At 39.6% G+C, this 17954-nt stretch overlaps 1 protein-coding gene across 2 annotated transcripts in view; it reads left to right on the top strand.

Annotated features, from left to right (window-relative positions):
- The window catches only part of KCNMB2 (potassium calcium-activated channel subfamily M regulatory beta subunit 2), a 197204-nt gene extending 181827 nt beyond the window's left edge, over positions 1-15377 (top strand). For both annotated transcript variants that reach the window (XM_086944381.1, XM_086944380.1), the window contains exon 5: positions 14126-15377. In XM_086944381.1, the coding sequence (XP_086800507.1) occupies positions 14126-14410 (285 nt within the window). In that variant the 3' untranslated portion in view covers positions 14411-15377. The remainder of the gene's footprint in view (positions 1-14125) is intronic.
- The last annotated feature ends 2577 nt before the right edge of the window (positions 15378-17954 follow it).

The following is a 17954-nucleotide window of genomic DNA, read 5'->3' as shown; positions in this document are numbered from 1 at the left end:
CCTTTAGTAAAGGTTTGTCTAAATCCCTGATCGACTTCATGTTAATTTCAACAAACCTCTGGTATTTACTGTTGGCCTTTAAGGTCGTGAATAGACCAGAGAGTGACCACTTTCCTCTACAGTTAGGACTAATATCTGACCCTTTTTTGGCTCAAGATTGCGGGACGGAAAGTGAGAGCGGGGTAGCTGAGGTTGTTGTTTCTAACAACAGGAAGGCAATTAAATGGCCCCACATTCTATTAAAAGAAGAGACACTCATGGGAATCTACAACATTTTCTCAGATATCGTCCCCCAATATGCAAATCTAAGGCTGGGATCCCACGAGGTTTTGGAAATGCATTACCACCTAGTGGAATCACTAACTCCCCTCCTGAGCAAACGTTGTACAACTAAAAAAGTTAATGTAAACAGGCATCTGGAACTAGCAACGCCTTGGTACAACAAACAGTGCAGTCTAGCAAAATCCAACTTAATTACTGCCGTGAAATCTAAAGACCAGTTGAGGGTTAGAGAGTGCAGGAAAGCCTACAAAATCCTTATGCTTAATGCAAAAAGAGAATGGGACGATCGAATCTGGGAAGACCTTTTGAGTGCCGCCAGGAGTCATGATCAATGTACATTCTGGAATTTAATAGCCAAAAACAACAAAAAAGGCTGTTCTAATAGGGATTTCTTTCTGGAAGAAAAGGTTTGGTTTGACCATTTTGTGGGTTTGTATGATCAAGCAGGGTCCCCCGGTGAATATAATGACCCCGGGTTTTTTACCCAGTGCATTAATCCAGTGCAATTTAGTACCAATGAAACTCTCTGTGCAATAAAAGCAGTAAAGGCAGGAAAAGCTCCAGGTCCGGACAAACTACCTGGTGACCTATTCACCCATAATATCGAGGTATGGTGCCCATATATAAACTATTTGTGCAATTCAATTCTACTGGGTACCCCGATCCCTGAAACGTGGAAAGGGGCAGAAATAATAACCATCTTTAAAAAAGGGGATTGTTACAACCCAGGGAATTACAGACCGATTAGTTTAATCGATATTTTACAGAAAATTTTTGCCAGACACATTTTAAATCGGCTTTTAATATGGATTGATGACTCTGAAATCCTCTCCAAATACCAAGCAGGGTTCAGATCCAAGACTAGCACTGTGGACCAAGTGTACAGATTTATGTGTATATGCTGGAAATATGTTAATATCAAGAAGAGTAGCATATATGTTGCTTTTATGGACCTACGCTCAGCGTTCGATCTTGTTCCCCGCCACTTACTATGGGAATGTTTAAAGAAGTTGGGTGTCCCGTACGATTTGTTGGGTAATCTCATAAAACTGCATACAGGCAACTTTGCTAAAGTAAGGTGGGGTAGAAATGGAGAAATTACTCGACCCATTCCAGTGAAAAGAGGTGTGAGACAAGGGTGCGTCCTGGCCCCAACCCTCTTTTCATTGTTTGTAAATGATATTCCCCACTACTTAGCTCAATGTAACCATGATTCACCCAAATTGTGCAATGAGGCAGTCACAGCACTACTATTCGCGGATGACACCATCCTTATATCCCAAACTCCCAAAGGCCTGCAAAATTTAATAAATAAATGTAACAGCTATTGTGTAATGAAGGGGTTAGAAATTAATTCATCCAAAACGAAATATATGGCAATTAATCCCTCCAAATCTTTTAAGAAGAATCTGGCCCTAAATAATAATAAACTCGAGTATGTGGACTCATTTGACTATCTGGGCATTAGGCTGGATAGTAGAATGTCTTGGGCCAACCAACTCGACAAAAGCAGGTTAACACTTACACAGAATTCACTGCCCATCTTAAAGATTCATGGTGGGAGCACATCCAAAGCTATTACTCCTGCGATCGACGTGTTCAAAGCAAAAGCCCAATCCGCCGCCTTGTATGGGGCCGAGATTTGGGGGCCTCACTCCAAAAAAACATTTGACGTTGAAGAAAACAAGTTTTTTAGACGCTTACTAAGATTGCCCCAAAGAACACCTTTAGTGTCGGTCTACCTAGATATTGATGTAAAGCGCACCGAATTTTTATGCCAGTTGCGACCATTGCTCTACTGGGTGCGACTATGGTCTACCCCGGAACTAGCTAACTATAGAGCAGGCTTACTGGAAATCAGGGAGTTGGATTCATTCAATACAATTAAGTGGCTGAGACATGTATCTTATTGGTTTACAGAAATAGGTCTATCACATTTCTGGGAAACACCAGCTGTATCTATTACTTTGCCTAATAGCTGTAAGACCCAAGTAAAATCTGCCTACTGGAACTATGTGAATAGTCACGTATATGAACGTGCCACCGGACAATTAACGTCCACATTTTTGCAATTTAAGGATCACCCCTCATTCGAACACTTTATGGACGAAATTGAGCCACCCCTGGCTAAATCTGTCTTCCTCAAATTTAGATACAGGGTTTTACAGATTAAATCAAATTCCTGCCGGTGGGGAGGTGTAAGTAAAGATCCTTATTGTACTTTCTGCGACTTAAAACTGAAAGAAGATGAGGCACATATCCTCTTTTTTTGTCCATTGTATGTTTCATCTCGAAAAAAATGGATCATACCTCTGTGTAAAAATATGGGGACACGTTCATTCAAAGAGGCAGAACGCATATTTAGATCCTCGAACAGTAGACTAATAGTATTTGGTTTGAGTAGGTTTCTTCATGGTGTTTGTATAATTAGAAAGAAGCTTGGAATGTCATTGTAAGATTAATTGTTTTTACCATCTGGCTTTTTAACTATTTATAATTTTAATTGCATATAACTGTTCTTAAAAATTGAATTGGTCTAGCATAAAAAGGAAAAAAAACCCTGGTATGTACATTCCCCTTAAAACTCACGACTATTGAACTTGCTTAGAATTGCATTTCGACCGATCAGCGTTCTCTTGCACAATATGAATGTTTGTAAAGTTTTATTCATTGTAACAAATTTTCTTTTAACAATATGTATGTGTATTATATGTGTGTGTTGGCTTTATTACAAAAAATGTCGAATAAAAGCTTTTACTACTACTATCAGCATAGGCGCAAGAATTAACCCCTTTCTTAACTCCCACTGCACACAAAAGGGGCTAAGTAATTGGCAAGCAGTTCCCTATAAGACTTTCTCAGATACAGCTTCATGAAACGCTTGTATGATGTGTAGAAGAGGACCTCTATTTCCCTATATTGTAGTTTCTTCCACAGTAGACCCCTGCTGCCTCATTCAAAAGCCACCCTCCCTTCTCAAAACACATTTTTGTAGGGGTGGGTTCCCTGGGGCTTCTCGAGGCACGGGGAGGAAGGCCACGCTTACACTTTTATGAAGTTAGCTGCAATCTGTGGCAATATAAAGACAAATACCATTTACAAGAGCAAATTTACTGCAAGGAGTAGTTAGTCATATGGGGTGTTAGACCTACTCTAGGACTGAGCTAGAGTACATTTACTACTGTTTTTGGTCCTTTTCAGCTGTAGTAACTTTAGAATTGCAGTTTGTAAATAGGAGTGGGCTTACTCCTTTGTAGGTGGGCTCAAGTCCCTCCCTACAACTTTCCATAGTACTCTCTTTTCTCCTCCTAATCTCCTCCCAGTTAGTAGTAAATATTCCACATTTTCCAGCCACTCCCCCTTGACCCTCAAACATTGACTACTAAAACGAAGGTGTATAAGCAAGGAGATCTCTGCAGGCAAGGCGGAGTTCTTTGCACATAAAAGAAAAGAGAGGCTGAGACAGCTGCATGTAGGTTAGTGAAGAGCATTGTGTAGTAAATCTTTAGTACTGTTGTAGAACTACTAAATTCACTATGAAATACAATTCATGTATAGGCCCCTATGGTTTAAATAAGGTCCTGCTTGTCTTCTTTGTCTTAGCCAATGTAAATTGGTGGTCAGGATTGCTTTTTGATCCTTTTTTCGGCTGATAGTTGTCACTCCAATCACGTATCAATAAGCATTTCTTATCTTTCCATATAAGTATGGATTTACAGTAAGTCACAAGATTAGACCTCTTATGGGGACTTCCAGGGTGGAAATACACAGTTCTTAGTCAAGGTGACAGAGGGCACATGGAAAACTGGAGCGTGACCATGCAACCATGATGACCCGCACATCTTAACAAAGTATAACATAGGTTTAAGCATATCACTCAAGCATATTAATATTAATACAATTTTTTCCAGTTTTTTTTACTACTCTAACTACTGAAAGACAAGCTACCGTCATCCAAAGATAAAGAGTGTACTATACCAAAGGTAGATTTGAGGATGGATGTAGAAAATAGTTATTTGTATTTTTGAATAAGTTGAAGCATTACAGTGCACAATGCAGGGGCCAGATTGTCTTCAGTAGGAAGATTATAGTTTATGATTTCATCAATTTTCTCTAAGTGATGCACTTGAAATCTTTGATGGTGGATATTGATTTGATCCTCAGATTCACTATCCTTCTGTAATTTCTTTCTGAAATTGTGTATAGATTGTTAGCAATTTGAAAAACTATTTCACCAGTTCCGTCTCTGTGGCAAATATATACAGCGATTTCAATCTGTGCCTTCAACATGTAGAAAAAATCTTTAAATGCTGTAATCAGGCAGGATATGGGGAAAGCTTAAAAACTTAGATAATAGTCATTATCGCCCACTGACAGAAATACCAACCACAGGAAAGGTCTTATTTCTGAACAATCTTCACATTGCTCAGGAGTCCTGACAGACAGAATTTATCCCACTGTAATGTTAGTTTTCGAAAATAAAATGTTTTAGTGATTATTGTTTTTGTGGCTAAAAGTACAACATTTTCATTATGGCCTGCTGCTGAAGACTATACCCGTTGTTAAAGGACCTGATTCCAAGTTATAGGCCCAAGCAGCAGACAAGGGCCTATAAAGATGGTGATGCCCTTTAACAAAAGCTATAGCTTAAGGCAGAAGCGCTATAAGGCTATTAGAACATTCCACCCACTTAAAGTAGAGTGTTCTAAATTAAAAATGGAGGAAGACAAAGACAAATATTGGAATGTTGGCTTATACCATTTATTATAAAGAATGAGCCACTCCATTGTCTTCGATAGAGCGCTCAAGATTCCAATGTTCTATTTGTTATCACAAATGTATGACTTTTCACTTTGCAGCTATTGATAATTGGAAACGACAAACAGAATATGACCTACACACATAGCCTTAAAATGATGTTTTCCACTGAGAGGTTAACAGTGGCATCAAAGACAAGACAAGTGTGGCAGACAGTGTGCCTTGTCGTCTGCCATTTTCCCATACTTTTCACTAGCCCCAACGCCATTTTTTTAAATTGTTTTGTTTATTTGTTTATGTATTGAGTTTTATATAGCATGAACATGAACCTTGTGGGTATCAGAGTGCTGTTCATCATGGAGGAGAACAGAAAAGCTTATACAAGTGGCCCTTTCAGGGACCAAGGAGATATACGTCAGGAAGAAGTAAACACATAGGAGTATACAATTGCGAGAGAATAGTAAAAGGGAGTTTTATGATGGACGTAGGCTGGCGTACGTAGAGGCTTAATTAAAGTCATTATAGAGAGTAACAAAGGGTTTATAATGCAACCCTAATAGCTTGTAGATGAGCAGGAGGGAAATAGTCGGTGGAAGGTTAGTCTTCAATGGGAAGGAATCTGGTCATTAGTAGATGTTTAACACTTTGTTTGAATAGGGCAGTTGAAAGCTCGGATCTGGTCTCGGGAGGAAGTGAGTTCCACATTTTGGGGGCAATTCCAGAAAAGGAGCAATTTGATGGTTTTCTTTTTTTTTATTAGAAGGGTTTCAGTAGAAGGCAGCCTTTGCTTCTTAAGGGTCTATTCTTGCCTGTTAGGAAAAGTTTCTTGGCAAGGTAAGTTCAAGTGTTGTGATTAAGTGCTTTATGAGTTAAGCAGGCAATCTTTAGGTGTATCTTTACTTCACAAGGTAGCCAGTTCAGAGTTTTGAGATCTGTAATATGATCACTTTTTTTGAGCTTGTGATGAGTTGGGCTGCTGCGTTAATAGTGGCCTTCAGAGAAGCCAATTTTCCTTTAGAAAGACCCACAAGGGTTGTACTACCATGCTCTAGTTTGGAGATCACTAGTGCTTGAACCGCTGTCTTGAGATCAGCCGTTGGAATGAAAGGTTTTAATTTCCTTAGAACCTGCAGTTGGTAGTTCACTGATTTAATCCTGCATGGAGAAGTGATTGTCCATAATTAGTCCTATCGATCTGGCTGAGGTTATGATGTGTGGAGTGCAGTTCAAGGCTGTTAGATCTGCAAGTTATTCTTTGATGTTCGAATTGTGGTTGGGAGGAGAGATTAGGAGGAATCCAGTTTTGAGGGCGTTAAGTTTGAGGTGGTTACGTGTCAGCCAGTGTTGAGTTTTTGTGAGTGCGTTGTTGAGGATGCTGATATCTTCTGGAGAAGTGATTTTAGGTAGAGTTGCGTACCCTCATGCATATGGTATAAGATTTTAGAGAGTTAGAGGATTTCAGTCAAGGGTTCCATGAGCAAGTTGAAGAGGGTGGGGGAGAGTGAGGAGCCTTGGAGGACGCCAGTCATGAATGGAGTCTGGATGGTAGAGCGTGGTTGAACTTAACTCTTTGAGGTCTGTTGTGCAAAAATGAAGACAGCCTTTGTAACACGTTATCAGATAAGCCCCTTCTGCATTCTAGGAGGTTCAACAGGTTCTTATGTTTAACAGTGTCACTGGTCGAGGAGTTTGAATTGTTCTATGTGGGTACATTACTGTTGGTGTACGCATTTTTCAAGGAACTTGGTCAAGTTGAGATATTGGTACCAGGGTGGTAGCTGTTGGGCACTGACGGGTCAGCGTAAGGTTTTTTATAATGGGGTTACCTCACCACCTTTTAGACAGTCTGGGATGGAGCCTTGTGTTAAAGAAGTATATTTGAAATATAAAATCACTATGTGTTACCTTCAAAAATATATAGGAGGACTCACAGCATCCTCTGCCATACTCCTCCTCCCACCACTGGCCAGGTGGTGTCACACCAAGGTCTTTAGCACATAAAGTGAGCTTTGTAAGTGCTAATTTGAAACGTGTGGCTGAAACCTAAAACATTCTTGACTGGCACTATTGTAGAACCTTGGTGCAGATGACGGCAGTGCATAATCCAAGCAACCTTTATCACTGTATTTTGACAATAGTATTTTGCAAGTGTTATTGTTTTACAAGAACACTGGTGCATATTTGCTGTGTGGCATTTTGTTGTGGGGGTGATGTGTTCAGTATTTTTTGTGCTGCTGTGTAGTGCAACATTATTTTGTTGTTTTGTACTGCAATTGTGTTGATTTCTGTTCTGACTGAATGATTTGTTGTGATGTACCATGTTATTAGTCAATTTTATGTTTCTTTGCGTTATTTTTAGTTGTTTACCTTAGATATATCCATAAATGCTGCTACATTAGCAGCCAAAAACAGCATACACCCTCAAAGTTCTTGTGACAAACAATTATTTACCACTCTCTAAGGTGGTTGAAAATAGCTCTGCTGGAGCTCTTCAACTATTTAAGACACCAGTGAGCTCAGCACTGTAGCAGAGACTGTCTCTTAACTTAACTCTCCCAGTGCTCACTTAAAGTAATAAGGCTCTGGGTTTATGTCACAGTTTTGGGCAGCCAGGTGTCTAAAACATTTGAGACCTTGTTCAGCACTGTTTTGCCACTGTACACTGTGGTAAATGGTTGCTTGTCACAGGAACTTTAAAGGCATGTAGTGCTTTTGGCTGGAAATGTAGTAACATTTGTTGACATATCTGAAATAAACAATGTAGCATAACAAAATAATATACACAAATAGACATAACTCCAAGATAAAAGCATAACAGAGAGCCATAATGCGACAACGTAACATCATATACTAAAATTATAACACAAAAACAACTGAACGCAAAATACAGCACAACTAATATTCCTGTCACACAACACCACCTCCAGAAATTAAATCTATTCCCATAATATTGTGGAAAAAGCTGTTTGCACCAAACAGTGTTCTAACTTACCACCAGGGACATGGAATAATGCTATTCAAAATATTTTGTGATCCAGCCCCAGGATACAATCATTTTGGTTGTTCACTTGGCACCACAAAAGTTCAGTGCAGATGCAAAATATGCTGTTTCGTGAAAAGGTTATCTATGGAAAAAATGTAGAACTTTTATTTACTAAACCCTATCAACCAGACTTAGGGGCCGATTATGATGGCGGACGGACCTGAGTCCGTCTGCCACCATAGAGTAGGAGGGACCGTCCGCAGGGGCTGCGGAGGTCCCTCCGTGCAGATTAGGATGTGACCGCCAGGGTGGCGGTCACATCCTCAATCTTTAACATTGCGGCGGGTGCAGCTTGAAGCTGCACCCACCGCAATGTTAAAAAAGCATGCACAGCATTTGCGTGCACAAAGCGGCAGGCACCGCGCGGTGCCTGCTGCTTTGTGCACGCAAATGCAGGGGGGTACCATAGGTACCCCCCATGTGCACCCCCCACCCCCCCTTCACCTAGGGGGCCCGCAACGGGCCCCCGCAGTGAAGTTCCGTATGCTTTTCCACGGCGGAAAACCCGCCGCGGAAAAGCATATTGTACTGCCCATCCTAATATGGTGGACGGTGTCTGGAAGACACCGTCACCATATTAAAGCTTTTCCGCCGCGGTTGTAAGCTGACCGCGGCGGAAAAGCTGCGGACGGAAACCAGGACCCACCAGCCATCCTAATGTGGTGGTGGGTCCTTGGTCAGTCCGCTGCGGTTTTTCCGCATCCTCGGGGCTGGCGGTGGCTTCCGCCGGCCCGAGGATGCGGAAAAACCGCAATCCTAATGACCCCCTTAATGTGGCGGTGGGTCCTTGGTCAGTCCGCTGCGGTTTTTCCGCATCCTCGGGGCCGGCGGTGGCTTCCGCCGGCACCGAGGATGCGGAAAAACCGCAATCCTAATGACCCTCTTAATGTAGACTCCAGAAAATCCGTTGAGAAAGGACTGCTGTAAAAGCCTTGATTAATAATAGAGTCATACAAAGAGCCTACACAAGTGATCAGGACTATTAAAAAGAAGCAAATTATAGTGTTTACTCAGAAAGGATATTAGTAAATTGAAGTATATTTTTGGTTTCTGTAAAAAACCTCAACCCACAATGGTTTTTGGGAAGTTCATGCTACAGGTGGCACCTTATTTTTTCTTGCATCCTTTGCATCCAGAGTATGGTGTGGCGAATAATGCTCGGACACTTCCCACTTGTGTCATGTGACCAGAAGATGGCGGTGGAATGGTGTTTGGTCGTCTGCCATCTGAGTGAGGCATAGGAAGGTGAATGCTGCTCTGGGACCAGCCAACATGCTGGTCTCTGCAGATACACATATCCATTCTGGCAGAAGGCCTCTGATGTAAAAAATATTTCTAAATGCACCCAAAGTGATGATTGTTTGGGTGTTAGCTTGATTAAGGTTGCATTGTCCTGACTATGCTCTGGCCACTCTCTGTGGAGTGCCTGTTCCATCTAATTGATTGATCGCTTATGGATGTGGGAGTTCTGCATATTGTAGAGTAGTTGTGCATGTGTTACATGAATCCTTCTTTGTTGATTGGTGCAAAGCAGGGATATGTGATTTCTGACTTATTAGCTTTAGTGATGAACTGTGCTAATAAACACGGCCTAATACAAACTTGGTCAGAAGCTATAGTGGTCCCCATTTTTTAAAAAGGGGACAGGCACGATCTGTCCTGCTACCGTCCAATTTCATTGATTGATGCCCAAATGAAAGTAGTGGGGCGAATCATCTTAAAACGCATGCAAAATTGGATTGAAGAATCGAATATTCTTTCGTTTTTTCAGTATGGTTTTCGTCAAGGTATGGAGACGGTTGAGCAGAGCCTTAATTTACATCTTTTAATTTCCCAATACACCATAGCAAAAAAAAGGAACCTTTTTATTACATTTATAGATTTAAGTTCAGCATTTGACTGTGTTGAACACAAACAACTGTGGGCTGTGCTTAAAAATCTCGATCTGGACCCTTCCATTTAAAATTTTATTAAAGAATTATATAAAGATGCTGGAGTGAGGGTTCGCTTTGGACAACAGGGAGAGTGCTCATCAATGTTCTCAATTAGGAGGGGGGTAAGACAGGGGTGCATTTTGGCACCCCTACTCTTTTCACTCTATATTGATGAAATTGGTGATCATCTCAACAGCTTTCCTTACGATTACCCTGTTGTGCAGGGCTCCCCTGTACCCATCCTCTTATATGCGGATGCTGCCGCAATTTTATCGCAGACCAGACTGGGACTTCAGAGGGCAGTCTCTAAGTTCAATCTCTTTATGAGGGAGAAGGGACTGAAGGTCAACATTAGTAAAACCTACTCTATGTCTTGTCGACAGGGAACAAAGAAAATACCCTGCCCTGTCTTTATAGATAACAAAAAAATAGAGATTACAGATCAATTCCTGTACTTGGGGATTTGTTTTCATCGTAAATCTACTTGGAAACAAGCCATTCTAGCGAGAAAATTAACTTTCTCCAAGGCCATTGGTGCCTTGCAGAATTTTGCAAGCAAAATTGGTGGAAGACCTGTTAAAGAGTTGATTGTCATTTATAAAGCCAAATGTGTGTCTACGGCGATTTATGGTTCAGGGGTGTGGGGAATCGACTCCGCAGTTTGTATACAACAGACCGAGAATCGTTTTCTCCGGTACCTCTTAGGGGTACCAAAATCCACCCCAAATTATTTTATACACATAGAACTTGGCCTTGCATACATTTCGGACATTATTATGACGGAACCCATCCTTCTATGGCATAAACTCTGGCTGACCACTGAAACTGTCTTTAATCGTAACATTATATACAACTGCTTACAACTGGATGGCGTTAAGCGTGTTAAGTGGTTATCGACAGTTGAAAATATCATGAATGACATTGGCCATCCAGAGTTTTTCAAGAATCCCTCTACCATGGAATCAATATCTAGGAAAGGGCTACGCAAAATGGTTATGGACCATCTAGAGAATAAAAGATGGGAGACGGAGAAACTAAAAAAGTCTGTCCTAGCCTATCAAAATATAACTCCTTAGCGGGGCCCACAACTATATCTAAATAGTGATATAAATAGCTATGCTAGAATGCTTTTATCCAGATTTAGAATGAGTTCCTTCTTTCGACTAATCACATTTCCATCTTGTAATGATTGGTCGAGACATATCTTGCCTTGTCCCTGTGATGATGTGGCCCTCCAATCAAATTTGCACTGCACTTTATTCTGTAAATTTTATCAGGTTCCCAGAAAAATTCTGTTAAGACCAATCCTTAAAGAGTGGGGGATCCGTTCTTGTAGAGAGGCGTTCTTTAAGCTACAAAGAATGGAAACCCCGAAAATAATTTTTACTGTAATTGAATTTTTGAAACTATTGGTGAAATTTAGAAACTCAATGAATTGACTGTATATATCTTTTTATATAAACAATGTTTTAACTCATAGGGCTCGCTGAACTGTATAATCTTAAATAATCTTTTAAAATATTTATTGCATTTTTTCTGTATGAATATGACCACTATTTCCCCCTTTTTCTTCAAAAATTGTAATGATACTGGCTTTTTTGTGATTTATAGTGAAATCTGTATGGTGATCTTGACGTATTTTAAATGTATGCTTTTATGATATGAAATCTTATATCGAAATAAAGCTTTATTTGAATTGAATTGAATTGAATTGACTTATTTAGTGCATAATTCAGACTGAGGCATCTACAGCCGTATATGATCCTAGCCCATGCGCCCTTATTTTGTGTATGGGTGTCCTTTGAAGTTGGAGAGACCAATTCCACCCCAACCAGAGAGATTATGAACACTTTAGTGCATTCAATGGTTCAGATTGTGCAATGAGGAAGTAAAAAGCCACAGAGCAGTTCTATGCATAACCGATGAGTGGAACAAGGCTGCAGAATACGTGTCTTTATAAGGTCATTGAGCTCGGACCACACGGGGTAGTTTATTCTATTTTGCTAATCATCACTCAATACTGTATGTAAACATGGAGATAAATATCAAAAATGTTGAGTGTTCTCTCTCTTCCTCCACATCCACTCTTATATATACACAGTTAATAAGCATCATTAGACAGAGTGAGCAATGAAAGAGAAGAACATTGACCATTTAACGTAGAATGCTTTTGAAGGACAACATGTTTTCAAACATATTGACTTGGTGTGCTTAGGACACCACAGAGTTGCAATCTTGGAATTAAGAAATCTAAGCATTTCATACCAAAATGTTGCAAAAGAAATGCCTTGATTGTAGTTTGCAGCAAGCAGCTTCTGTAGACTAATCTACGAAATTGAAAAGGAAGATGGCAATTTGAGTTTTGAGGAACTAAAGAACCTCCAATTTCTGGAGGAAACAATAAATATGGAGAGAAATCCACTTTAGTTTTTTGAAGCATAGGGACAGTATCGTGGGGGAAATTCCACCAGTGATTTCTACTCCATATTTCCAGTTTCCTCCTGAAATTGGAGAATTTTCAGTCCCTTCCAAATTCTAAATGAGGATGTTTGTCTCACCAGACTTTGGCAGATCATTCTGTGTATTTGACTTAACTGCTGTCGCACATGAGGTAAGGTCATTTATTTAGCAGTGTTGTAAGGTTGTTACTTGCAAACATTTTAGATTTGTTTCTGTAGGCCTGTTTTTTAGTTTGTCCAAATATGAAAGGCACCGGGCCTCGATAGTCAGCCCTGCACCCCCCAGTCATTTCTCAGCTGGTAGAATTTGTCAAAAACATAAGTGCTGGACCTCAAAGGTTTTCTTAGGAGCTCCCTGCTGCTACTGTATACAAATGTCCCTTCAGTGACGTAACGAAACTTGAGGGTGCCCCCCTACAAAGTACATGCAAGGGGGCCCCCATGCTTCGGACCCAGTATGAAGCTCTCTGGCCAGGGGCCTGGCAGTGCTGACAGGGGTCCCCGGAGTTCGGGGGCACCCGCACCACAAGGGCTGCAGGGGCGTTTGTTATGCCCCTTGGGTCCCCTACTTTTGATTTCACCTCATGCTTCTATCTTCCAGCATCCTACACTTCCTGTTTATTTATCTGGCTCTTGTAGGTTACTTCCCATCCCTTACTTCACCTTTTGTCATTGTTTCTATATTGGCCTCCTCCCTTTTCAGCCCTTTTCTTTCTCTTGCTCTGGGTCAAAGCCAGATAATGAAAAATAAGTCTCAGACCCACAAAGATGAGTACTGGTGCCTACCACCTGCGACCACTTGCACTAAATAAATAAGATGACAGGAGTGGTGTGCTTTTGGGGTCCTCCGAAGCAATAGCATACAACTAGACATCTTAAAAAAATCATCACCTAGACCTATCTAGAAAACAGGTTAATATTATCAGTAGTAGTTGGATTATATTAGGATTGTGGTTATTATTTTTAGTATTTGTATAATTTTTTTATTGTTATTTTTTCCTCAGTTCACCCTTATTGCCTTTTTTCTTCTTCCTTTCAACCCCCCCTGTCATTGTTTTGCTTGTGATAGGGCTTAATTATGATTGTCATATTTCCATTATGTAATGGTGCTTTAAAAATAATCCAATAAAAATAAATAAAAATATTGTTAATGAACTTTGATTTTAAGTACACAGAGGCAAGAGCCCTTCCAGGACACTAATCCTGACAGTGAAAAAAACTAAGAAAAACTTGAAACAGAGTCCATTGTAGTGCAATTCTTTGAAACACATTGAAAGTCAACACTGACTTTCAGCACAATCTTATGAGACTAGTTGTGTATGTACTACATGTGTTAATTCTAAGTGCAAGATATCTTTTTATTCTCAAGCGCCACAAGTAGGGTAGGTCTGTATAAATCTAGTGAGCTGCACTCTCTGTCAGACTGCTAATGTAAAACAGTCCCTTCCCAAAGGATGCATATCTCTGAGAAATATTCCTTTTAAAAGAAGTAAATGTGGGGATTCTCAATTAGAGCCTGTGGAACTGGAAATATGTTTTTGCTAATGAAAACCAAGGCCTATGTGCCTTCCCTGTGCTTTATGTTTGCAATTATCTTATGAAAATGATTCTCTGTGTATAATTTCTACATTTTCTTCCATTTCTTGCAGTGCTCTTACATACCCAAGTGTAGAAAGAACTATGAGGAATCCATGTCACTTGTGAATATAATCATAGAGAACTTCAGAAAATACCAACACTTCCCTTGTTTTTATGACCCGGAAGGAGTTCAGAAAAATGTCATTCTCACCAAACTTTACAGCTCCAATGTGTTGTTCCACTCGCTTTTTTGGCCCACCTGTATGATGATTGGGGGCGTGGCCATTGTCGCCATGGTGAAGCTGACGCAGTACCTCGCCTTCCTCTGCGAAAGAGTCCAACGGATCAGCAGATAAAACAAACTTATTGATTTTCAACAAAATACTGTTTTTCATTCTTCACCAAAGAACCTTAAGTATGTAACGTGCAAGTCTGTTTCTAAGTTCCTTAAAATATTCTTATTCTTATAAGTAGAGCAATAATTACAAAAGCTGTTCTTTATGCAAACATGATGTCATTATTATGCAGAAGAAACGGATACTTGTTTTCATGATATTGTTTCTTGCGGAAACTAGTACTAATTTGTGTTTTAGCCACTCTTGGGCTCAGTTTGCCATGCTTGTTTTTCACTGGATGCAGTGACCGCCTCTGTACCTGACTGCTATACAGCATACTGTGTTCTATCCTTTATAGGGATCGCTTGAGCTGCTGTTTCAATGTCATTGGCACTGCTTCACAATAAACATGCAGCAGTGCTGCACATCTTGTGCCATCCATCCCCCCTCCTGATGTTAACACTGTTGTCTCCTCAAAATGCACTTTACAAGGAAGGATGGAAAAATGAAAGGAAGGAAGGGAAAAGAAAGACAAAGGTTGTGGGAATGAATGAGAAAAAGAATAAAAGATGAAAAGAAGGAAGGGAGAGAAAGAAAGAAAGAAAGAAAGAAAGAAAGAAAGAAAGAAAGAAAGAAAGAAAGAAAGAAAGAAAGAAAGAAAGAAAGAAAGAAAGAAAGAAAGAAAGAAAGGAGAATGGATGAATGCAGGAGTAGATAAGGAAGGATTGAAGGTTGAAAGTATGGATGTTAGGGAATGAGGGAGAATGAATGGAATGTGAAAAAGTAAAAAAGAAAGAAAATAGAAAGGGAGAATGGATGAATGCAGACGTAGATAAAGAGGGAATGCTGGTTGGATGGATGGATGTTAGAGAAGGAGGGAGAATGGGTGGAATGGAAGAAAGAAAGAAAGAAAAAAAGAAAGAAAGAAAGAAAGAAAGAAAGAAAGAAAGAAAGAAAGAAAGAAAGAAAGAAAGAAAGAAAGAAAGAATCAGAGAAAGAAAAGATACAGATTGGTATAAAAACAGAATGTAATTCAAAATTCTGAAAATTTATAAGTTGCCACTGCCACAAATTGATTTAAAAGGAAATGTCTTTAACACATTTGCAATATATTTCCTTACATATTGTTTACTAAAGCTATAGCCAAAAACATTTAATTTATTAATCAAACTGAGCCCTACACAGTCGAAAGAGACGGGACCAGAGTGCTATTATTTGTTTGGTATAACATTTGTCCTTTAGTGCTACCATATCACTGTAAAGAAGAAAAAAACACTGTCAGCTATTTTTATTTTCTTTTTTTTTACTTGCAAAGTTTTCTATTTTTTACTGGATTAAAAAGCTCTCCGATATATAGTCAAGTATTGTAATTTTAAATGTTTTCTTTATACAACGGGCAGCGAGCATCGTAGCAATGTATATCACTTCTATCTGGAAAAGATCATAGTATCAATTGATACAGAGCAACGTCTGCCCCAAGAAGCTTCGACCTGTGGTCCTCAACCTGATCAGACCTTTGGTGTTGCATCATCGGACTGAAACCCATTGCTGCTGTATATAAGACTCATGGAAATATTAGGGAATATGAACTTTTATACACTTTCTGATCTTACTCAGTGTGCAGGGCTGCTGAATTGTGTAAATTCATATGGGTGGTGGGATCAAAGGTGATCAGCCAATGAGAAACTGAGAACATCAAATGTAGACTGCTACATTACCTTGTCTGCTGTGGACACAACCACCATAGAGGGAATACAGTTCTGTTTTTTTTAAACCATATGAATATGTTACATTCTGTTTTAAGTTACAATTTAAGACATTCTAGAGATTTCTCATCTCGCACTTAAAAAAAGAGGAACATTTTTAGGAAGTCTTGCAGAGTACCCATTTCATTTAGTTTTATCTGCTCAAAGGGAATGTTGACATACTCCTCACAGAAGCAAAGACCATGATTTCCAGATGATAGAAAATGTAGGTTTTTTCTTGTTCCTCCACATGTACTATTTAATCACCTTTTCATTTGGTGAAGTTGTGAATGTTAAGATGTTCCAAGATTTCACAGATCCTGGCAGCCTCATTTGGACTATAAAATGAATTTACAGACTGATTAATCAAATGAACTTCCTGGACAGAATGACGCCTGGGATGTAACCAGGCTTCCAAGTATGTAATAGCAGTTTTACAGCTTATCAAATAAATCCTCAAGATTTAAATATTTTTTTTAATCAGAACTGCTTGTTTTGACAGTAGTTGCGTCTATTCTAATTGTCTTGTCAACTGCTCTTATACTGTTTTAGGTTTTTCTGTTCTTTTTTTATAAAAATAAATTGTGTAAAGTTTCCTAAAAGACAGGAGACTGCATCAATGTTTCTTGTGCAAAATGATCTGACATGATGATATGTCCTGTTTTCAAAAGAAACAAGTATTTGCAAAGACCATAAGTATGCATTTAATGTGCTAATGTATGAAAACAAGACATGCAAAGACTGAAAAGAGGAAATTGTGTTTCCCTACATTAATGCATTAAAGTGAGATCTGTTGTCTAAGGTAGTACATGCTTAGAAGTGCAATGATAACAACTGTGAAAGAAAGAAAAACAAAACTATGGACAAATTAACCAAATATGTATTTATGTTTAAAGCACAAGCATGTATTAAAGAGTGAAGGGTGTATTCAGAAAAGCAGGACCAAAGAAAACAAGCATAAAAGGAAAAAAATGGTATTTGGGGCAGTATTATGTTCCACAGTACATTTTCCATACTTAAGGTGTGAAAATGCTGCCATCTTATGTGTTAACAATGTTTGCAGGAGTTTGATCTGAAATGTAAAGCTGTATGTGTACGGCCTGTAATAGGCAAATGTGAGGAGCATTGACTTCAATTACATCACTTATCTGTGTGGCCAGGGTCAGACTGGCACAAAAAAATAGGCCCAGGCACCAAAATAAAAGTGGTCCCTATGAGCAAATCAGATAGCTAAAAAAGTGGCCCACATTTGCAAACCAGGCCAGTTTTGGATTTGTAAAGACACTCTAGAAAGGTATTTTGCAGGGTATGGGAGACTGCATTCATTAGTGATTGCTACAGGCAATGTTTGTGGAAATATCAGCAAAATCATTAGTAAAAAACCAGTCCAAGAAACCGTAAAACAGGCCAACAAACTGCTATGAAAACAGCCCATACGCTGATCTGTCAGACCAACACATTCTGCACTACCTGATTGCCCTATATGCCAGTATGACGCTGTGTGTGGCCCAGCGGCAGGAAGTGAAAAGTAAGTGGTAGCAGGAACAGTGAGTCACTGGGATGGGAAATGTAAAGTGAGCAGCCTTGCCCCAGAAAATGTCAGGGCATCAGAACCAGCAAGAAAGCCATTGGGTGCCTAAAATGTAAATTAGTAGGTAAGTAGTAGTGGATTTTCGGTCCCAGGTCAGGTGGCCTGACTTCAAGAGGGCCACTTAAAATTTCACAAGATGGAGGCTTTTGTTGTAGATCTCGCAAGACTTTGGACAGCCATCTTGGGGGTCATGGTGACCTGATCAACAAAAGCATAAAGCCAATAAGGC

The sequence above is a fragment of the Lissotriton vulgaris genome, chromosome 11, assembly GCF_964263255.1.
Source record: "Lissotriton vulgaris chromosome 11, aLisVul1.2, whole genome shotgun sequence".
Taxonomy (NCBI): Eukaryota; Metazoa; Chordata; class Amphibia; order Caudata; family Salamandridae; genus Lissotriton; species Lissotriton vulgaris.
Note: the sequence above shows the minus strand (reverse complement) of the source record. Positions and strands in the feature narration are given on the sequence as shown.